The 23,070-nt window shown below is 47.4% G+C and overlaps 3 protein-coding genes across 3 annotated transcripts; all 3 read left to right on the forward strand.

Annotated features, from left to right (window-relative positions):
• The first annotated feature begins 576 nt into the window (after positions 1-576).
• On the forward strand, positions 577-2,631 carry LOC109786013 (inositol diphosphatase DSP2). Its single transcript, XM_020344601.4, has 5 exons — positions 577-915; positions 1,022-1,115; positions 1,867-1,924; positions 2,047-2,090; positions 2,180-2,631. The coding sequence occupies exons 1-5, from the start codon at positions 671-673 to the stop codon at positions 2,351-2,353; spliced, it is 615 nt and encodes a 204-aa protein (XP_020200190.1). The 5' UTR covers positions 577-670; the 3' UTR covers positions 2,354-2,631.
• Positions 2,632-2,895: 264 nt separating this feature from the next.
• On the forward strand, positions 2,896-4,540 carry LOC109785994 (uncharacterized). The gene has a single exon (XM_020344583.4). It carries the CDS (start codon positions 2,996-2,998, stop codon positions 4,118-4,120), a length of 1,125 nt encoding a protein of 374 aa, XP_020200172.1. The 5' UTR covers positions 2,896-2,995; the 3' UTR covers positions 4,121-4,540.
• Positions 4,541-10,945: 6,405 nt separating this feature from the next.
• LOC109785984 (E3 ubiquitin-protein ligase COP1) lies at positions 10,946-16,827 on the forward strand. Its single transcript, XM_020344572.4, has 13 exons — positions 10,946-11,519; positions 12,321-12,398; positions 12,922-13,077; positions 13,196-13,555; positions 13,779-13,927; positions 14,030-14,095; positions 14,479-14,557; positions 14,632-14,787; positions 14,874-14,972; positions 15,166-15,270; positions 15,358-15,537; positions 16,122-16,232; positions 16,362-16,827. Exons 1-13 carry the CDS (start codon positions 11,130-11,132, stop codon positions 16,530-16,532), a joined length of 2,100 nt encoding a protein of 699 aa, XP_020200161.1. The 5' UTR covers positions 10,946-11,129; the 3' UTR covers positions 16,533-16,827.
• Positions 16,828-23,070: the final 6,243 nt, after the last annotated feature.

Here is a 23,070-nt window from a genome sequence, read left to right on the forward strand (position 1 = left end):
TTGAACAGGACCTTATCGAAGAACGAAACCGGAAGTTCTTGGCTTGCACACCGAGAACATTGACCTGCTGGACGGGATCATTTCCTATACGGCTATACGTGCTCCCCGTTACACCCGCAGGGCACGTATGTCGCTTTCCTGTCGGTACCAAACCACGACCAGCCGGCAGCGAGATGGCCCGGAATCCCGATCGACCACGCTACAACAGGATCCAGAGCCCCGGATCGACCACGCCACGGCGGCATGCATGATGGGCAGAAGTATCGAGTGTCACTCCATGCCATAGATCCTACAGCACATTTTTCTGAAATCTTGGTGTTTGAACTGAACTTTGCAAACGTCATCACTGACTGTCAAACAAACAAACGTTTACGGCCAGCCTCGTCTCATCCGGTGAAAATCTGGCTCCGGCCACCAATTATCGTCGCACATCGGACGGATCCCGTCAGCAAGCGCTAGATCATCGATGGATGGATCCGTGTCGCTTTCACCTAAAATTTCTCCTCGCCAAATCAAATCACCGTCGATCACATGGCAGCCCTGATGCTCCTCGCCCTCTACAAGTAACCTGCCGTATCGCGGTCTCCTTCCACACGCGCACACAGCACACTCTCGCACTCAACTGAGGCTGAGGCTGACACTTCCCGCCTCTGCCGCGACACCACGGGCCATGAAGCTGGAGGTGTCGCCGAGGCAGAGGACCCAAGAAGCAGAGCAGAACGAGGGCCTTGAGGCATGGAAGCACCCGAAGCAGCTCTGCGCTAGTCTGGGCTACGGGGAGGAGGAGGAGGAGGAGGTGACACGGATGGTGCCGCCGCTCAACTTCGGCATGGTGGACGACGGCGTCTTCCGGTCGGGGTTCCCCGACGCGGCCAACTTCCGGTTCCTCGCGTCCCTCAACCTGCGCTCCGTCGTGTGAGTCCCCTTCCCTACCGTACCATGCCGAAATCGTTGGCCACCATGCACCCACGCTTCTCTCTTATGTTCTCAACGCCCCGTGCTGCTTGCTTGGTTGCTCCAGGTACCTGTGCCCGGAGCCGTACCCGGAGCAGAACGCGCGGTTCCTGGGGCGCAGCGGGATCAAGCTCCACCACTTCGGAATCCAGGGCCGCAAGGTATGAACAATTCAGCCTTTGCTTCGTGCATTTCCCAGGACGGGGAAACCATCTTTGCATCGACCTGCATTTTTGCATATAAACGTGGCAGCAGTAAATGATCTTTGGATTCAGAGTAGCCGTGAGCTGTGGCGTGGATGAGCATGCCACTTTCGGCAGCATTTGCCTTTTCTACCACTACTACTTTGCTTGGGCAACTGTCTTACTGGCTCTTTGCAAAGTCTATTTATTTACCAGTCTCTTTCATGAGAAACAGTACATATATCCGACCACTTTCACTTCCATGTTTTCCATCAGAGGCATTACATGATCGACCAGCTCACCTTTTCACCTGCCATGCTACCCTCTGCATTATTGCTATATACATGTCTGCATACACATGGAAAAACGGATGTTGCTACTGCTTGGTGCTTGCCTATCTATCTTCACGTGTCAACAGCTCTAAATTCTATCTGGTATCTACTGCAACGGTGACTCGACGAGAACATATTCCACTGTCGGCTCTTCACTCATCCAGCTACGACCTGCTAGTTAGTGGAAGGCTAAAGGCCGTCGACGCTGCCAAGTTGACGTTCGGTCACAGCTTATTCTGTCGGCGATTAACAATGCATGCATCCTATGGTGGAGCTCACCAACTTTAGTTCAGAATCATCCATGTTTGCACTGCAACTGCAATGCAAACTCTCTTTTGAAAACCTATACGATGTCTGCGAAATGCCTACAAATAACTGAAACCTTGTTGCGACTGCAGGAACCGTTTGTCGGCATCCCCGAAGAAATGATCCGCGAGGCGCTCAAAGTCATCCTTGGTACTATTTCACACATTCACTTACAAATATTTTCACCGATCGAAGGCCGCAAAATCACCCACATAACCGCTTGAAATCTCTCGTTCTCTAACTAACACTTCTCCCTGTTTCCATGGATTCAGACGTAAGAAACCACCCGGTGCTCATCCACTGCAAGAGAGGCAAGGTAGGCCTCCATTGATCATCCATATATTTTGCACCCTACACCTCATACAACACTTTGTAATGAAAATCATAACCATGTGCTTCTTCCAGCACCGTACCGGCTGCGTGGTGGGCTGCCTGAGGAAGCTGCAGAAGTGGCGCCTGTCCTCCGTCTTCGACGAGTATCTGCACTTCGCGGCGGCCAAGGCGAGGAAAACCGACCAGAGGTTCATGGAGCTCTTTGACACGTCAAGCTTGGTGCATCTCTTGGCCTCACAGTGTTGATGAGAGCGAGCGTTTTTCGTTTCTCTTTTGGCTTGTCCCGATCCTGCCACCATGCGGCTGCGACGACCTGTGTTTTCCCGCGGTGATTTACAGAGAATAATGTTACTAGAACAATCATGGGCCATATCTATGAGAGATACGAGGGGACCAATGAGAGATGTACTCCTTGAATGACCAAAAAATGTATTTTTTTTCCAGGTGTATGACACAATATCGTTACTCTCACAAAAATGGTAGATCGATCTGATAGGATTTCCGAGATGTTATTTCAAAAATTCTGGGCTGGACTGAATGTTTACTGATGCCATTTGACAACTAATTACTTCTCCAGCTTCTGAGTGAGTCTAGTTTTTTGTTTATCTTTTTGCCTAAAAAAACAGTGAGTCTAGTTTTTGTTTTTTTGGAGCTGTGGGTGAGTCTAGCCAGAAAGATGAATGATGGACCGTATAAGGCCATGAGGCCCAAGTGGACATGGGCCTGCTAAGCCCGAATGCCTCACAGGAGAGAAAGGGTTATCGTAGGGAGTACGCTGATATTTTCCTTCCCCTAAATAAACCCCCAAATTGCGAGAGCAAACCACCGAGTCCGCCGCCGCCGCCGCCCACCTTTTTTCCTCTCCCAAACCCTAGCTAGTCTCCGGCGATGGCCCCCAAGCGCGCCGCGAAGAAGGCGGCACCCCCGCCTCCGCCTCCACCTCCGGCTGCCTCCTCCGAGGAGACCGACTCCCGCTCGCGCTCCGAGGAGTCGGACGAAGACGCCGAGTCCCCTCCCCCTGCCCCCACCCCGGCCCCCAAGAGCACGCCGGCGCCCCCGCAGGAAGGCGAGGAGGAGGAGGAGTCTGAAGAGGAAGAGGAGGAGGAGGAGTCTGATGAGGAGCCCGCCCACGCGTCCCCGGCCGCCGCCGCCACCCCCAAGAACAAGCCTCCTCCGCCGCAACAGGGAGGTGACTCCGATTCTTCCGACGAGGAGGAGGAAGAGGAGGAGGAGGAGGAGGTGCCCACCAAGGCGGCCCCTCTCTCCGCCCTGAAGAAACAACCCCCGCCCCCACCGCCGCGGCAGAGCGAGGAATCGGACGCCTCCGACGAGGAAGAAGAGGAGGGTGAGTCCGAGGAGGAGGCGCCGCCGCCGCCGCCGAAGCTTGCTCCAAAGCAGGCGCCAGAGGGCCGGAAGCCCCAGGCAGCGGCCGAGACCAAGAAGCCGGCCGCTTTCAGCCGCATCTGGTCCACCGACGACGAGGTGCGTATCCTCGAGGCCCTCGCGGCTCACCAAAAGCAGCACGGCACGCTGCCGCAGCCCGACGCCCTCGTCGACGCCCTTGCAGGAAAGCTCGACAACCGTGCCTACGGCAGCAAGGAGCTCCAGGGGAAGGTCGCAGCCCTGAGGCGTCGGTACCTCCTTCTCAGCAAGAAGGGCGAGCTCCCGAGCAAGGAGCATGACCGCCGGGTGCTGGAACTTTCCAAGATGGTCTGGGAAGGTGGCGACATGGCCAGCGCCGCAACTGCCTCTGCGAAGGTGGCAAATGGCCAGGAGCCAAAGGGGTTCGAGGAGATGTGTGAGATGTATCCGTACCTGGCGGAGCAGGTGAGGCAGCTGGATGCGGCGAACCCGGGCATGTTCAAGAGGCAGTTCGGGATGATGGATGAGGAGAAGGCGCGCGCCATGGACGAGAAGATCAAGAAGCAGAGGGTGGCGCAGATGAAGGTGGAGCTGCGCCGCCACGACCTGGTAAGGGAGGTGACCAAGGCCATCATCGATCTGGTCGACTGATGGGAGCGTCATGAGCTTACCTGAAATTGTACCGGTGATCACAATGTGGCGATTTGGTGGAGCAAGAAGGTTTCTGAAATTATGAGCTATAATCTGCAAATTTTGGTGTCTCAGATGGTCTTAAGCATGAAACCTATGCTGGAACTGCAAATTGTGCCTGGTGTTGTAAGAATGCTTTTTTCCTGTGACCAGAGCATGCTAGAATTAGCAAATTAGGGGTGTCTTTATGGTGTAAGCATGATGAGACATGTGCTGGAACTGCAAATCGTGCTGGTGGATTAAGAATGTCTTCTTGTGTGGCCAGAGAAGTAAGTACGTATGCTAGAACTGGCAAACTGTAGCGTGCTGTTGGGTGCGCGAATCTTTCTTGCAACTGGTTCCATCGATTGTGTGAGGTTACGAATGAAATGGTTTGCTGAATGTGTAGTTGGTTTAGTAAATCTTTTTCTGTTTTTAGTTTTGGCAGCTCGTTTGTGCAGAGGCTGGTCTTGCTCTTCTGGCTGTTTCAGACTTTGGGTGCAGGCTGGAGCCGTAAGTCTGAAGTATATAAAATGCTTGAGAGGTTGCTCTGAATATCCAAAAATATTCTCTCCTTCCTTGATGTTTCCAGTTCTCTATAGGAGTGTTTTTCCTAAGTTAGGCACATAATCTGTTCTCTGTATCCTTATGCAATGATATATGTTCCCGCTTAGTATTTTTTTCCAAGATGAAAGTTCAAGGCCTATGCAAGGATCAAACTGCAGATTGGTTATAGGTTTTTAAATTATATATGGTTTCCCATTCGGTTCTACATTTAGAGATGAATCTGAAGGAGTGCAGTGAGCATACGACAGATATTGCATCTTCATGCTTATGATGTTCTATTATGTGCAGGCGGCGTGGATATATACGGCTTACAAATTTGTAGTGGTGGTTGAATTGTACCAACCACATCTTATGTTGCCACCAGATATATAATATTAATGTGACTATATAGAAATGGAGAAGGGTCAAAGGTGTTCGATATCATACATTCACGACTACTACTACTTCTGTACCATGGTATGATTCTTTTGTATGTAGTTTTTTGCTTGCAGCATAGACTGTATACATGCCAGATCATGACTGAACTACTGAAGAATTGGCTCCTGAGCAAGCTATACTTTGCATGCTAAAAATTAAATTAATAAGCAACAAAGGGAAACTACAAGTGTTTTTTTCTGCAAGAACCCACAGATTTTTTACTAGATCCTTTTTTGTTTTCAGCAGGTCCTACTACATCTCCTCTCATTTTTTCGCAGGGGCCAGGGCCAGGAATTAAAAAGCAAACAAAAGCAGGGGCCAGGGCCAGGAGTACATCTCCTCTCAGATATTGACTGTATATTCATTGTGTATACACAATTATTCAAAGGTACAGTGACCTCTCAGATATTGACTGTATATTCACAATTGTTCAACGGTACAGTGGCTGCATATGTTCAAAATTGGGTGATCTGCTCTAATTCCACAATGTTAGCAATAATTAATAAAGGATCAGTCAGTCAGTTAGGAGTATCAGGAAAGATATCTTCCGCGTTTGGGTCGGCGCGTGCGCCCAACGCTGGCCCGACCCATTTTGACGCCGCTAGAAAAAAAAAAGAACGCATGCATATTAAAAAAATCAACATTAATTAAACATTAAAGCCGGCCATGAAGGCCGGCGAGAGTCCACGAGTCCACATTTGCATTTAAGAAAAATAAAAACAACCTAAACTACGAGGCGTGCGTTGCCCTAGGCGTCGCCGTCGTCATCCTCAGGGTCCGTGAGGTCGATGAGCGTCGACGCCGGACCGGCCTAGGGGAACGCCGTGTTCCAGAGCGCGTTCATGTCGGGCGCAGGCTGTGCCGGCGCGGGGGGCTGTGCGGCCGCCTGTGCAGCCGCGGCCTGGCGCGCCTCCTCCTCGGCCTCGCGCTGCTCCTCCTCGAGGTTGTGCTCGAGCATCTCGAGGTACTCGTCGTCGCGGCGCTCCTCGGCCACCCGGATCTGGCGCCAGTGCTCGTGGTATGCCGCTTCCTGCGCTGACGTCGCCCCACCCAGACTGGCGGCGCGCGGACCCACTCGCACATTACTCCCGTCCAGGAGTAGCGCTCGATGGGGACGGCTCCGGCTCGGGCTTGACGCAGCGTCGAGGAGGGGACGGCGGGGCCACCGGCGGCAGCACGCAGTCGCGCGCCGCGGAGAGGGCAATGGCCTGCGCCATTGCCGCCTCGTACCGAGCCTCCTCTTCCTCGGCCCTGCGTCGCTCGTCTTCCTCGCTCTCCCGGTAGACGGCCGCAAGGGTGGCCTGGTAGGCGTCCTCCGCCGCCTGGTCCTCCTCGCGGACGACGAGCGGTGGCGGCGGCACGCTGCGGTCGACCTCGCGCACGCCTCGTCGCCTCGCCTCCTCGTGCTCGAAGGCGAACCACCTCGCCCAGTTGGGCGAGTCGGCTGTGTAGGCGGCCTCGCGGCGCTGCTCCGCGTCAGCAGCGCCTCGCCGGTGCCCCACCTCCTCCGCGTGAGCCCTAGCCGACCCCGGCGCCGCCGGCACTGGGATCCTATCCGGATCCAGATGCCAGTCGTGCGGCAGGGTGGCGTCGGGGTACGGGAGAGGCATGCGGTGCTGCCAGTGCCACTCCGCCTGGTGCACTGGCACGTTTACGCGATGCCTCTGCCGGCGAGGCGCCGGCGCCGGCGGAGGCGGGAGGAACTCCGAGGGGAAAGGGATGGCGGGGGCCTTGCCCTTGGCCTTGTTGCTGCTGGCGCCGAGAAGAGCCCCATCTCACTGTGGTGGTGGTGGTTAGGGTTTGCCGGCGACGGGGGAGCAAAGCTTGCTAGATGTGGACGACGAGTTTGGATGAGGACGGCCCCGCCGCACGGTCAGCTTAAAAAAGGACGACCGCCGTCGCTAACGCGTGGGCCCGTGGTCATAAATTAAGATGACCGCGTGGGCAGCGGGTAGTTGGACGGCCGACAGGTGGGGACGCGGCAGACAGCGAGAAGGCGCGCGTGGCGTCCGTTCGGCGTCCGCGCCGACGCATTTGGGGCGCAAATTTGGGCCGCAAATGCGTTGGCGCGGACGCGAAGCAGACGTGATTTGGGTTTGGGTCGGCGCGTTGGGCTGCCACTTTTGTCCGCGCCGACCCAGATGGACGCAGGCGGACGAAATGGGTCGGCCCTTTGGAGTTGCTCTCAACGGACTATGATTGAAATTGCTTCTTCAGAGAGGAACAACAGCAGCAGAAATGGATACAGCGGCAACAGTACCTCCTTCAGAGGGGATCAGCAGCAACACGAAGGCATGCAACATGACGAGCTCCACCCATGAGCATGGAACGTGGGCTCTGGCGGCAACACAAGGAGCAGGGCAGAGGAGCAAGACCTCGTCGGCGGGCTTCTTGCCGCGCGCCCAGTCCTCGGCGCCGGGGGCGAGGGGCGGGGCGGGGTCGGGCTCCTCGATGCCGCAGGTGGCGCTGGAGGTGACGTTGTTCCCCCCGCTCGCCGGCGTAGCAGCTGCTGCTGGGCTGGGCGGACCGGCATCGCCGTAGCCGCCCTCCTCCTCCTCGAGCCCCCTGGAACTCCTCCCTCCTCCGGGATGTGGCTGTGCTGCTCCCGCCTCTAGACGCGGCCGTCACGTACCCCTCGTCCTCGTCCTCCTCGACGATCTCGTGGCCGGCGGCGGCAAAGTCCGCGGGCAGGTCGGCGGCGCGGAGGGAGAGCGCGGCCAGGGCCTCGCTGGCAGGGGCCGGATCGGGGGCCAGTGCCTCGCTTCAGTTCTTCCCAATGAACAGGGAGCAACAGGAGCTTGAGCAGCCTCCGTGTGGCCGGCGCAGGTTGGCCGTCGTCGAGCTCTGGGCCCGACGACTGGTGCCGACGGTGGCTGTGGCGACCATGGTGTGGGCGGGCGACGGGGGAAGGAGGAAGAAGCAGTGGAGGGTTGATTAGTAACAATTTAAAAGGTGGAAGTTTTTTTTTGCAAAATTACAAATGAACTAAGGTGCGGACAACTTTTTCTGGACGAAGGGAGTATTATACATAGAATTAAAGTAACTTAGTACTTTAAGAAATAGTCATGTAATTTTAAAAATATTCAAGTATTAATTTTAAAACATTCATATAATTAAAAGGGAAACACTATTGCTCAACCGGCGGATGTTTGTGCGCGGGTCGACCTCTTCCATGGCCGTTGGATTTGATTTGGATCTAACAACTCAGAAGCAATCTCTATCCTAGTATTGTTGCAACTCGCCCCTTGTTTCAGTTGGCTTGACCGGAACAAATGGTCTGTTGCAAACCGAGCACCCACGACCAGCAGCCAAGTCGAGCGCCTCTGCCTGTAGGACGTCATCGCCGCCGAGCACCGCCGCCTGTAGGTCTTCGTCGTCGAGCGCTGCTACCTGTAGGCGCCGCCGCCTGGAGGTTATCGTCGTCGCCGAGCGCTGCCGCTTGTAGGTCGTCGTCGCGAGCACATCCATCCGAGATCCACCGCGCTAGTGTTGAGCGCCATCAACCTCACCACTGTCTTGGCACCACCAGTGCTAGTAGGAACCACTTCACCACGCCGTACGTCCAAGTCCACTCCAAGTTTCGGCAAGAACAACGTTGTTGCAGAACGGTGACGGCGAAAGATGACTATGTTAGTGCGCGAGGTGGCCGGATATGTTGTTGCAATTTTTGCAACAAGGGTCTTGTTACAAAAATTAGACGCGGCGGAAGATCTGTTTGCAATTTTTACAACAAGTGTCTTGTTGCAGAAAACTAGAGAAGACTGAAAAAAGGGACTTGTTGCAGGAAATTAAAGAAAGAGGAGGATTCGTAACAAGAGTATTGTTGCGGAAAATTAGAGAAGTGAAACTAATGGCTCGAGTCACAGAATTGGACGGCTCGCGAGTCGGCGGATCTTTTAGCCGACGTGTAGCATGCTCCTAAGTAAAATAGTATTTATGACAAACGTTTTATATAATTTAAAATAGCACAAACATTTCTAAAATCACAATTCATATTTTTTTATTTTAATTATATAAACATTTGATTAATCATATGCACATTTTTATAGTTCATAAGTATTTTGTTTAAGTAAATATTATATAATTTAAAGATATTCATATTTTAAGATTTAAAATGTTTTTGCGAGTATTCACTTGTGGCTTATATTCTAAATACATAAACTGCATGAATATAAGCCACGACTGAAAATTATACACAATTGAATATTCATAAATATTCAGTGAAGGTTTGTATCCATATATTTGTATAACTTAAATATATGGGACGAGGGTATAAAAATGTTTGTATTCACTAAACATTTGAATTGTTTGTATTACTAAACATTTTTTCTAATATAATAATACATGAGTGCATGCTTTAAGTGTTTGCATTTACTAAACATTTTTAGACAACCTTTTTATTTATACTCTTGCGTGACTGCTTTGCCCCAACTTGGCGACCGGATACCGAACCACAGTTATTTTACCCTCGGCCGAACCCGAGCAGTGGCCATCGGTGGCGACGTGCCTGCCCACCGAGCACCAGCAGCGGAGCAGCATCTGGTCATGCATGCAGATACACACACCTAGGCTAGGCAGCGCACACACACGCGCGGTCACGTCGACGGGGACACGCCGTCCACCTAATATCTTTCACCCTTTTTCTGGCACCATGATGCAGCTGCATCGTGGCTAGTCTAGACTCCACACCACTCCACCGTGCCAACTTTCGTCGCGTGTGGCATTCGCTCTGCAGCCGCTTCCTCCTCAAATTTGGTATTTTGACCCTTCTGCGAAAGTAAAGCTAGATCTGACCATGATTTAATTTTTTTTCGAGATCTGATATTTTTCCACCGCCGGAGACAATGTTTTTTTGCGGGGGAAAGCATTCATTCATCAAGTGGTAACAGTTTTACAATCATCTGTAATGATAGTGCTTATCTACTGCTTAGGATATAACAACCTACTACCGAGGTCCTTGACGGTAAGGATGCACGCCCTGTAGTAATTTTTTTTTCTACGTATCAAATACAGTGCTTGTACTCATCTATTGCTGGGCACCTCGGTGAAGGGTTGCACAGGGTACCGTCAGCCTATTTGGCGGTAGGGCTGCATCGCGGACGTGGATAAGTTGCCTACTGTCAGGGGCTTCGGCGGTAGGCTGGTATACCCTATCACTATCGGCCCCGATGGCAGGAAAAGGACCAGATCCTGATTTTTTTTCTGAAATATAGTCAGATCTGGCTCAACTTTCGCAAAAAGAACTAAATACACCAAATCTGGCCCCCGCGAGCGTGAGTGATTTTGAGCTAGATTTGACCCTGATTTAATTTTTTTCGAGATCTGACTCTTTTTCACTGCCGGAGACGATGGTGGTAAGGTATAACACCGTACCGCCGAGGCCCTTGGACTGTAGGGACGCACGCTCTACCGTGAAAAAATTCTAAGAATCAAATACAATGCTTGTACTCACCTACCGCTGGGCACCTTGGCGGTAGGGTTGCACATGCTACCGTTAGCCTGTTTGGCGGTGGGGCTGCATCGCGCTGACGTGGATAAGTTGTCTACCGTCAGGCCTTGACGGTAGGCTGGTATACCCTACAGCCATCGACCTGACGGTAGGAAAATGACTAGATCCTAATTTTGTTTTTTAAACAGAGTCAGATCAATGCACCAAATTTGCCTCCGCGAGCGTGAGCGATTTTGATTTGGTTGGGTTGGGCTGCCGTCCTGTCGCCGTGGGCCTCGCGTGCAGGCGGCGAGGAAGCGGCGGCACGGCCGGGGCCGGGGTGGGGGGTGGGTCGGTCTTCTCTTCTCTTCCCCGACGTGGTCTCCTCCCACCCATACGCGCCGCTCCCACTCCCGGGTCTCGCCGCCCACAGAACCAAATTCCCTCCACCTCCTCCTCCCTCCCTCCCTCCACACATCCCACCACCGCCACCACCACCCGCCTCCCTCCGTACGCACGCAATTATTCATTCCCCCCTCGCACGCACCCGGCCGCGGCGCCACCACCACCACACCCCCCATGGGCGACTCCTCGGTGGCCCCCGCCGGCGCGCTCGTGCCGTCGGTGCCCAAGCCGGAGCACGCACCGTCCGCGGGCGACGCGGCGGTCCAGCTCCAGGCCCTGGCGGCGGCGGCGGCGGACGACGAGTGCGCGGGCGCCTCGCCGTCGTCGTCGCCGGGGGAGGGGGAGGGGGCAGGGGCGGCGGCGGAGGGGGCTGATGCGGCGGGGGACAGGGACCTGCTCTGCCCGATCTGCATGGCGCTCATCAAGGACGCCTTCCTCACCGCCTGCGGCCACAGCTTCTGCTACATGTGCATCGTCACGCACCTCAACCACAAGAGCGACTGCCCCTGCTGCGCCAACTACCTCACCAAGGCGCAGCTCTACCCCAACTTCCTCCTCGACAAGGTCAGCTCCTTGCTTCTTCTTCCCGAGGCCCGCGCTACTGCGCCATCAAATTGGCCGACCGATTTGGGCTGCGTCCTTTGGTCCCCAAGTGTGGCACAATCTTTGTTTGTGTAATTTAGAAATGTTAGGCTTCTAATGTCCTTACATTTGGATGTGATTTGGGCTGTGAGGCTAGTCGGGTTTAATTTCAGTAGAATGCCTATAATGCCCTCTTTGAGTTTTGTGTAAATCACGAGGTTTTAGCTGTGTAAGGAGCAATCATCAAACAGTATCAACTGCACATCGAATAGTATCAAGTGCGTGGGACTGAGATCCAGTGACTTGCCCAAGTTTGACACTTACTGTTTGGTGATTGCTCCATACAATGCCCTCTTAGTTTTGTGCAAGTCACTGGATCTCAAGTGTGATGCATTTTTTTTTAACTAAACTTGCTGGTACTTCTGCAGATATTGGTAAAAGCCCTGGTCAGATAGTACTGTTTATTTGACTTGTGTGATGCATTGCAGTTTATTGTAGATGTCAGATTTGATCAGTAGTAAATGTGTGTGTGCATTACTTGGGTTTGCTCTGCTTGTCAACAATGCTTGTTATGTGTACTATTGCTATGGCTTTGATGGTTTTCTAGTTTTGTTACAGTTGAATAGTATGTCTCCTTTTTCTAGGGAAATTGAATATGTCTCTCTGTATGGTTCCCTAGGTACATTCAAGCTATCAATCATGTTATGCCTGTTCATGCTTATTGAAACTGCCATTACATAGAAAATCACTAAGTTCTGGGTTTTTAAACTTATGGCTACATAGGTCGTGAAGAAAATGTCGGCCCGGCAAGTTGCAAAAACAGCATCTCCCATTGATCAATTCCGACATGTTGTGCAACAGGTCAGTCACTCCACGTGTTGCTTTCCTGTGTAATGTTTGGCCACTCCGGACATATAGTTGCAAATTTCAGCTTCTTTAATTTTCATTGCAGTATGTGGATAATGACTATACACATTATTCTGAGCAAATATAGTTACTAGAATGTTTGCCTTGTTTGCGCCTTTAGCTGTATCTTCGGGTTGCAACTACTTTTGTGGTGAACAGGCTATCTTCCTGCGTCTACTATCAAATGCTCGAATCTAAGTAGCTGCAATGCAATCCTTATTTAAGTATCACATACTAAGAACTCGATCAAGTTAGTTAGTTTTAAACTTTTAGCATAGGAGCATCATATATTCATGCTTTTATTTTCTGGCTTTTGCATTGTGCAACACGCCATTTTCCCTTATCAACATAACTTCCATAACTCTTAAACCCCTTATCACGCTCTTATTTGTACACACACACACTAAAAAGAAGTTACCGAGGAATCATGACATATCACTAGTATGTTGAGTTGAGTTTTAATTCATCTTATTTACAGGGAAACGACATGACAGTTAAAGAGCTAGACAGCCTTATGACTTTGATTGCTGAGAAGAAGAGGCAAATGGAACAACAAGAGTCAGAGACAAATATGCAAATATTGCTAGTCTTCTTGCACTGCCTTAGAAAGCAAAAGCTTGAAGAGTTGAATGAGGTTTGTCCTGACTACATGCTAATTAAATCTTATATCACAGATTTTTTTTCATCTTGCTATTTATTGAAAAATGTCTACTTACTTTTTGTTGTTAATAATGTTGGTTCCTTTTAAACAGATTCAAACTGACCTGCAGTACATCAAAGATGATATAAGCAGTGTGGAGAGACATAGGTTAGATCTGTATCGAACAAAAGAAAGGTACTCCATGAGGCTGCGCATGCTTTTGGATGAACCTGCTGCATCAAAGATGTGGCCTTCGCCTATGGACAAACCTAATAGTGCCTTTGTTCCCAACTCTCGGGCACCACCTAGCACATCATCTCCAGGGGGTTTAAATAATAGGAGGTTTGATTTGAGAGCTCCAGCAAGCCATCAAGGACATCAAAGAAGAGATGCCCTTGCTAGCTCAGACCCTCCCAATCCCCCTATACAGTCGGGTAATGTTATTGCTCGGAAGAGACGAGTTCAAGCGCAGGTTTGTCTCTTTCTTTAAGAAAATGTGTACTCTTCTATGTCTAAACATTATTGTTGTTTGTTGCACTTGCACACACCAAGTAGGTTATTACCATATGCAAAATAGTAGTCGAGAACATAGACTAGTGGTAGGCACACGTTCTTTTTATAACGTGTTAGATGAAACGATGCATGCTAATCCCATGCTATTTGTTATTATCTAATGCAATGACTTAAAATTGCAGTTTAACGAGCTTCAAGAATACTACCTGCAAAGACGGCGTACTGGAGCGCAGTCTCACAGGCAGGAGGATGTTGTTGCGATGAATAGAGAAGGTTATCATGAAGGTCTTGAAGATTTTCAGTCTGTGCTTACAACATTCACTCGATATAGGTCTGCTGATTATTTGTTCTTAGTAACATAATATGCTCAGAGTAATTTTTATAGTGTTCATCGAGCTTATCATGTTTTTGTCCTGTTTCATGTATGTTTCAGTCGCTTACGTGTAATTGCGGAACTTAGACATGGAGATCTGTTCCACTCAGCAAATATTGTATCCAGGTGAGTGTTTAAAAAAAATTCAGCATCGGTAATTTTACCAGAGTATAATTTTCTGTGCATAGTTTTATCTGAGGCAGGTAGTGCTGTAGCAGAGCTCCAAAGCTGGCATAGGGGTAGAGCGAGGGATTTATAGGCTCCTATTCATCAACTTTAAGGGTGTTCAGTTAGCAAAAAAAAAACATCTACCAATGTTTATTGCTGATCATTACATTGTACAACAAGGGACAAATCTACCAAAAAATTGATTGCTGACATCATTTGAGTATTTTCCTGGCTTAAGGATCCACAAGTCACTGCATTTGTTATCATTGTAGTCCTTAATGTTATGCATTCGCCTGCTTTACATGAAAAACGAAGACAATATTAATATTCTTTAAACGCAGTATCGAATTTGATCGTGATGATGAGCTATTCGCTACTGCTGGAGTCTCGAAGCGTATTAAAGTCTTCGAATTTTCTACAGTAAGTAAACTTTTGCACATAAGCATGTAGCCAGAATTTGGAGTTAGTCAAATTTGACTTATCCTGCTTCTTAGGTTGTTAATGAGCCATCAGATGTCCACTGTCCAGTTGTTGAAATGGCTACCAGATCTAAACTGAGCTGCCTTAGCTGGAACAAGTACTCAAAAAATGTTATAGCAAGTAGTGATTATGAAGGCATAGTTACTGTTTGGGATGTTCAAACCCGCCAGGTAACCTTGCTCGTCTCCAAAGTTTATTTTGTAAAATGCTGTGTAGTTCTCAGTAATTTATGTTATCTGCGTACTGCTTTTGACAGAGTGTAATGGAGTATGAAGAGCATGAGAAAAGAGCATGGAGTGTTGATTTTTCACGTACAGAGCCCAAGATGCTAGTATCTGGTAGTGATGATTGCAAGGTATTTCAGAGCCAAAATGGTTCAGTTATTTTTCTATTCCCATAAGGAAGAAAGCTTGATTGTAACCTTCCTTGGTTGGGTAATAATGGGATATTTTGTCATCAGGTTGAAACCTCTGAATGTTGCATATCTGCACTGCAGTTCTATAGTGATTTTGTAATAACTGACCGGAATCTACTACTGTGTATGCCAGGTCAAAGTGTGGTGCACAAATCAGGAAGCGAGTGCCATTAACATTGATATGAAGGCAAATATTTGCTCTGTTAAATATAATCCTGGATCGAGCTACTATGTCGCAGTATGTTGCATCCATCTCCTTGACTTGTATTATTATTAGTAATAAATAAAAAGATTTTTTTACTCATAGGATGCTACAATATTTCAGGTCGGATCTGCTGATCACCATATTCATTATTTTGATTTACGAAATCCAAGTGCACCTCTCCATGTTTTTGGTGGGCACAAGAAAGCTGTTTCTTATGTGAAATTCTTATCTAATAATGAGCTTGCATCTGCATCGACCGATAGCACGTTACGGTTATGGGATGTCAAGGACAATTGCCCAGTAAGTGAGATCATCCGAGCCTTGCTTTTATTATATTATTGCCTTTGGCGGTTGTATAGCATAGGGATAGTTCCATGTTTGGATGTACTCTTTTATCTTAGAAGTAATAAAAGTGGAGATATATAGTATTTTGAACTTCTCCATAGCTCATGGGTCAAATCCAGAATTATATGTCGTATTATCTTTTGCTCTGGGAAAATGATAAAAGAATAGCAGTGACATGCATAGGAAATGTCAACTTTGCAAATTGAATTTTCATGCGACATCGGGGCATTTTTCTTTGGATTTGCAATTAGCTTGCTGTGTTCATTACTCATTGGCCCCATTTTAAAGTGAATTCCTTTGTCGAGTGATTGATCATAGTATGTGTTTTCACTGTTGTCTCTTAGCTTTGTCCAATGGCCTTGTTCAGCTATTATTTCGTGCTAGGCTTGAAAGAAAATGTTACTCTGTAAATAAATATAAGACGTTTTAGGTCACTGAAGTAGTGACCTAAAACGTCTAATATTTGTTTACAGAGGGAGTACTATAAAATAGTAGTATGTTGTAGTTGACCTTGATGTTAAACTGGTAATGTCTTGCAGCTAAGGACTTTCAGAGGGCACAAAAATGAGAAGAACTTCGTCGGACTATCTGTAAATAACGAATATATTGCTTGCGGGAGTGAAACAAATGAGGTTTTTGTTTACCACAAGGTAATTGCGAGCTTCTGACATGTTTCTTTTTTCCTGTCACGTGCTTCATATGCCGCGCTATTGCTTAACTGAGCAGCTAGATCATTCTTTCTCTCGGTCTAACTTGAAGCCACTCCGCAACAATTGCAGGCTATCTCAAAACCTGCTTCCAGCCATCGGTTTCTATCCACGGACCTGGACGACGCAGAAGACGATCCCGGGTCTTATTTCATTAGCGCTGTCTGCTGGAAGAGCGACAGCCCTACTATGCTAACTGCTAACAGCCAGGGAACCATTAAAGTTCTTGTGCTCGCCCCTTGACGTGATAGGGGAGACCTGTAGCTAGCTTGTATATCCTATGTATCCCGTCGTTTCATTGTTGTGCCATTATATGTCCCGAAGTGGGAAGTGGAGGCATATTGATCTCCAGCCTAGGGCGCGAAATTTTTGTGGAGGTGATCGTCTGACGTAGGGTTCCAAGGGCTCGGCCTCGGAATGTGCATAGTGGTGATCCTGTTGTATAGGCGCAATGCAGTCGGCTTGTCTATTATAGTATAACATCTGTAACGTGAGAAAATAAACCTTAAATAAAGAGTCCGGCTTGGTTTCTGAGTGACTGACTGTTCATACTGGAGCCTGGGAACGCATGCCTTGCTGAGCTGAATTGTGCCCCAAATAAATATATGAAAACGTTGCCAATTCAACTCAGTAGTACTGAATTGGATTGGGAAATTTCTCTACTTGCATTACATTGGTTTGTCACACTTCTTTTTGACATGGTGGTTTGTCACACGTTTTTTTTCACATGGTCACGGGATCAAAATAATTGGTGTAGCTTCGAGGTTCGGACTGCTGTTGCTATTTTTTTCTTCCATGCGCCTCTCAAACTTGGGAGCCGGGTTGAACAGATGATGACCATGTAGTGTGCTTGCATTGGATTCTACTAGCCGTTTCTATCTGCCGTAGCATTCCATTCCTCGTGTGTTGCGTTGCGCTTGCACTTGCACACTTGCACGGTCGATCGTATCTGCTCCAGCTTAGACGTGGCAAGCAGGACTCCAGTGGTAAGGAAGAGTTGTTTTAATTTGGCCCAAGGAATGGAATGCATATAACTGATCAATCTGAAACTATAACTGACATGTATATCCATCTATCTGAAACTAGTATAATTGATCAATCTGAAACATCTCTTCCTAAACAACATGCATGGCATATATAACTGATGTCTCATACATCCAATACTGACCAGGATCCAGGCTAATTATACAGCCCAAATAGAGTAACTAGTATAGTCGAACGGTCCAATATAATTAACACCACAGACCACACTGCTGCTAGCAGATCGATTCACACATATGGCACTCGATCATAATGCATACTACGAAATCGATTCACACATAAGTACGTACTTATTATCACTTAGAACTACCCGCAGTACTTCATGGGCATGATCCTCACTTGTCAGTTGTCACCTCCACGGAGAAAGTGCACGAAGTTGGCGACGTCGTGCGCTGCGAAGCAGAAGGTGAACCCGGTGCAGATCCTGCCGAAGAGGTATCCTGGGTTGGCGGCGAGGAGGAGGAGGAGGCCGGCGCGGGCGCACATGCGGTGGCGGACCATGGTGACCTCGAGCTGGAGACAGGCGAGGGCGCGGCGGCGGCATGGGAGCCGCAGCGCCAGCGCCGCCACGGCCGCCTGGAGCACCGCGCAGCAGAGCATGGCGAGCCAGAGGGTCCTCCACTCGGCGGCCGCCGCGGCCGTCACCCTGACGCAGCGCAGGAGGAAGAAAGCCTGCACTCAGACGGCCGGGATGCCAGTTTGGCGTGTGATCTGATGATCGTCCGGAAAGTCTAGCATGCATCTAGCCTAACAGCAGAGTAGACAGGTTAGGTTGGTATCTGGCTGCAGAGGTGGTAGCAGCCGAGTGCGTACTGGGCCGCTGTGGCCAAGGCGTAGGCGACGACGGTGATGCAGGCGGTGACGAGCGCCGTTACGCTGGCGCGCCTGACGGCAGTCCCCATGGTGGGCGGAGCTGCGATGAGATCAACAACAACGCAGGTTAGTTGATACGCCTGTTTAACTCCCCGTCGGAAAAAGGAACGATCGACACTAGCTTAATTTCAACCGGAAGGAAGAAGAAGAAGAAATTTTCCAGCGAGATGATAAAGCACACGCTACAACTAGCTAGTTCCGGCGAGATGATAAAGAAACGATTGACTGCCGTGCCGGAGGCTTGGGGGAGACGGCCGGAGCGGGAGGGGCTCACCTTCTCCGGTCGTGGTCGGTCGGATCCGAGGACGAACGGTAGATAGCTCGGTCTTGGTGTGCTTCTACGTGAAGGCAGGGTCGAGGCGAGGTGGAGGGCAATGGCTCACGGTGGGTGGGGCTGTTTAAGTAGAGCGAGCCCGTGGGCCGTGTTGCAAAGTCGATGATGTGCGGGGAAACGACGTACGTGTCGAGCAGGACAGTGGACTGCCGGTGATGAGACGATCTCAGCCGCTGGCATGGCCATGGGAAGCTGCGTGCACCCGTCGACCTTTCAACTGGATGTGCATGCATGTGATGTGCAGTGTAGCTCCACACAGGCACACACGTGAATGCATGCACAAGAATGGAAGGTGGGGCTCCAATTCCCTACTACACGGTTTTGCCTTCCACAAACAAAAATAAAGCACACACTCCAAACTCCAAAGGCGCGTGAAAAGAAGAAAAAGCTGACGACGATGAACGATGGAATTGTAGCACGTACGTCGCCATCGTCTATCTCACCTTAATTACCCCCGGGAGAAATTAACCAAACCAATGCAAACCTATACTCAACTATTCAGGAGGACTGGATGGTACTACATGTTGGTGTGTGTGGTGTGATTCCATGACCACCAGGGTGCTGCAGCATATTATATGAAAACGTTGAGCTGAATTGCGCCCCAACATGAAATATTTGAAAACGTTGCCAATTAAGCTCAGTAGTAGTACTGAACTGAGGAATTTCTGACTACGTAACATATGTGGTAAGCAATCCAAACAATTAATAAAAAGGACTGGGAAATTTTTGTGCTTGCATTACATTGGTTTGGCACATTTTTTCAAGAAAACTATGCATTGCATAAAACCAAAGAGAAACTACAGGAACCTACATACATGGAAACAAAGAAACACACAGGAACGAACATCTATCCTGGAAATCTTGCACGATGAAGCCCAATAGAAAACGAAGAAACAATCAAATCCTAGGGGCTCCTTGCTCATGTCGAAATTGTCGACCATCTCCAACCTCCAACACCGTCGAGACGCTTGCCGGAGATAGAGGCGAAAGGCCTCCATCTTTGCCATAGCCAGGGAGGCACCATCGCCGTTTGGGATTTGTGAACCGAAGACCAGGCCCGCAGCACGCGGCAGGGCACATAATGTTGTGGCATGTCGGTCGGGGGTCATCCCCGTGCCGTCCCGACCACGGATCTGGAACTCCCCCTCGACGCCATCGAGGAAGACCACCAGACCTGCCATCCACGGACCTCTTCTCTTGTTCAAGATAGGCCATCATGTTCCGCACACTGACGCCACAACCAAAGGTAGTAACCGCCAGCCACCTCCTGAACAAGGACACCCTGCTCACTACAACAAAACATGTCAGTAGGTACGCTTTTTCTAAGACGCTTTTATATTCGTCTCTACATTAGGAAGTACCTATTATGTAGAGACGCTTTTTAGGACGATGTGCATAGCGTCACAAATTTCACCTTTAGAGGTACATCACATTCATTATTATTTTCATGTGTAGATATGTAGCCACGATTTTTGAGACGTTTTAAAAGACGACGCTATGGCTTAGAGAAGAATTTAACAATAATCCATAATCTTTTCTAAGAGTAATAACATGTAATCTTGTAATGGTAGGCTGTAAATAAAATCAAACTAATAAAATTGACAAAACACTAACCGGAAACGACCTGCCCATCTCTGCCAACAAATGAAACCGAAATCTCTTGACAAAACTCAGTTTTTTTGGGTTGAAACACGGAACAGAAATCTCTTCGCGCGCACCTCCCAGACCTAGGAGCCCCTATTTGACGCCCTTTGCGTCAAATTGTCAGCGTGACGCACAGAGAGGGAGCCTGACTGGGCAAGCCCATCGAGTTCTTACCGCGTGACGAAAGAGAGCAGAAAAAGGAAACGTGCGCGACCCAGGATTCGAACGGGAGACCAACTATGTACTATAACGCGCTCCAAGCCAATCTAGCTAACCAATTTTTTTTTTGAGGGAATCCAGCTAACCAATATTATTATTAATAAGGCAGTGCATATCTTAAAGAACTAAACATCGATGTAGAACCGGAATGGTGTACTGTAGCGAACCGGAACTAGTACTGTAGCGAACCGAAAGTAGCTATTGTAGTGAATCTGAATTAGTCTCTGGGGTGAACTTTTCTTAATGTATATTTTGAAAAAGTACCAACATGTCTTCAATTCCTGAAAAAAACCCGGAGATAAGAACATTTTTTGAATATGTGAACAACTTTTTTTGAAAAGGCAGAAAAATTGAATGGAAAATATTGCTTTAAAAACATAAACCATTTTTTTTAATTTGTGAACAAATTATGAAATTTTTAACAGCTGTTGAAACCACGATTTTTTTTGAAATTTTTAAGAAATATTTGAAAAGTGGAACATTTCATGATATTTGGAGCAAAAATTTCAAACCGCAATTTTGTTTTTGAATTTGTGAACAAAAAATTTAAAATGGAACATTTCATGAAATTCCAAATGATTTGAAATCGAGAACATTTTCTAAACTTCCTGAACATTTTCTGAAACGCGGAAATTTTTCAATTTTGGACCAAAATTCGTAATCCCGGAAAATGGAACATTTCATGAAATTCGAACAGAAATTTAAAATCATGAACATTTTTTGATATTCTTGGATATTTTCTGAAATGCGGACATTTTTTTTTAGTTTTCGACCAAATTTGAATTCACCTTCTGAACAATAAAAATAAAAATAGAGAAACATATTTTAGAGATCCTGAACATTTTCTCAACTTGTGGACAAAGTTTAAAGATAGGAACATATTTTTAAAATTCCTCTACATTTTTTGATAACAGAATATTTTTTGAAAAACCTGAACAAAATTTTAACAAAATTTGAACCTTTCGAAAGAAATATTAAAAAGAAAGTCAACTTGAAAAAGAAAAAGAAAAAAGGAAAGTAAAAAATGGAACAAAAAATTGAAAAGAAAAAAGAAACATAGAAGGAAAAAGAAACAAATAAACGAAAAATCTAAAAAGGAAAAATACGAAAAATCAAACAAAAAGAGAAAACCAGACAAAATTGTTCAGGAACCTTAAAACCGGAGCTTGAACCTTCTCAAAGCCAGGATCTGTGTAGACGCACATGGTTAAGACTACTGGGCCGGCCCACCAGGCGCAATGCGATTTTGTTTAACGCGCGACCTATAAATCCCAAAAAAGGAGTGACCTAGCGAACTTGAACTCAAAACCTAGCACAGCTGGACTCCGCTGCTTGCCAATGGAACAGATAACTCTTGGTGAATGTTACCAAGTGCAAAATATTTAATAACACACTGCAGCGTCGAGATTCGGAAACATTTCTGATTATTTTCGAAAACTGCCAAAAAATTTAAATCTCAAATATTAAAGAAAGCAAATTTCATTTAAAATTCTAGTTTTATTAAAAAAATGTGAACTGAAAATCTGACATTTTTTGAAAAACATAAATAAATTTTGAAATCCCCCCAAAACATTAAAATGCAAACACTTTTTGAATATTCTATTCCTTAAAACAAGAGCAATTTTTTAAATGTCGAATTTTTTAAAAAGTGAACATTTAATTTAAAAGGGTACAAGTTTTGAAAACATGAACAAAATTTAAAAAATGCCAATCATTTTTTATATTTTCGAACATTTATTGAATATTGTGAAGAAAATATGAAATTCTGAATTTTTTGGTTTTGAAAATGTGAGCATTTAATTTTTTTTTGGAAAACGTGAATGAAATTTTGAATTCCAGGAACAGTTTGGAAAGAGTTATAAAAAAACAAATTCTAAATATTGTTGAATTAATGAAAAAGAAGTGGAAAATGAAATAGAAAAAAAAGTAAAATAAAAATAAAAATAAGAAAATAAGATGAAGACACAAAACTTTTTCAAAATTTTAGGTAGTTGTTACGTGTGCAAACCCACACACCACGCATGGGTACCCGTGGGATGGATGCGCTCTCTTCTAGCATAAGAAGAAACAAAACTTTATTCCATGTAGCCGCTTGTCTCGTGTTCATCACCGCGCTCACACCAAGTCGCCCCAATTTTAGTGAGCTCATTGTGCCACCATGCCCTTCCTCCTTATGGTCGACATTGTACATCGGAACATTATAATTATATTTTGATATAATTATTGTTTTTCTTTAGAAAACAATCACTGACAATATGTAAGCGATAAATAAATTTTTTCTTGAGACGATAGGATTCCCGCATTCATTAAAAAAAGTTGCTCAGTTAATTGGAGAAAACCAAGCGAGAACAAAATAGTCCGGTTAATTATGAAGAACCGGGAAAAGCAAACACAATCGTTGAGCGACACACAAAAGATACCCCACCGCACACTACTCCAAAGAGAGACTCGTTGAGACAACACCTATGTGTCATCATCATCACTATTCTCCTAGAGGCGTCCTCGCCATTCCTGAACTCTGAGCAAATCTTCAAATCCGCCGTAGGTGATCGTCGACCCAATCCACACTGTACAGGCCGTGTGAAGATGTATGAAGATCTGCACCAGAACTTAGTCACCTATGACTAGACATCGCAACTCCGACGCTCACGGAGAATCATGAAGAAGAAC

Source organism: Aegilops tauschii, chromosome 6 (genome assembly GCF_002575655.3).
Source record: "Aegilops tauschii subsp. strangulata cultivar AL8/78 chromosome 6, Aet v6.0, whole genome shotgun sequence".
Classification (NCBI taxonomy): domain Eukaryota; kingdom Viridiplantae; phylum Streptophyta; class Magnoliopsida; order Poales; family Poaceae; genus Aegilops; species Aegilops tauschii.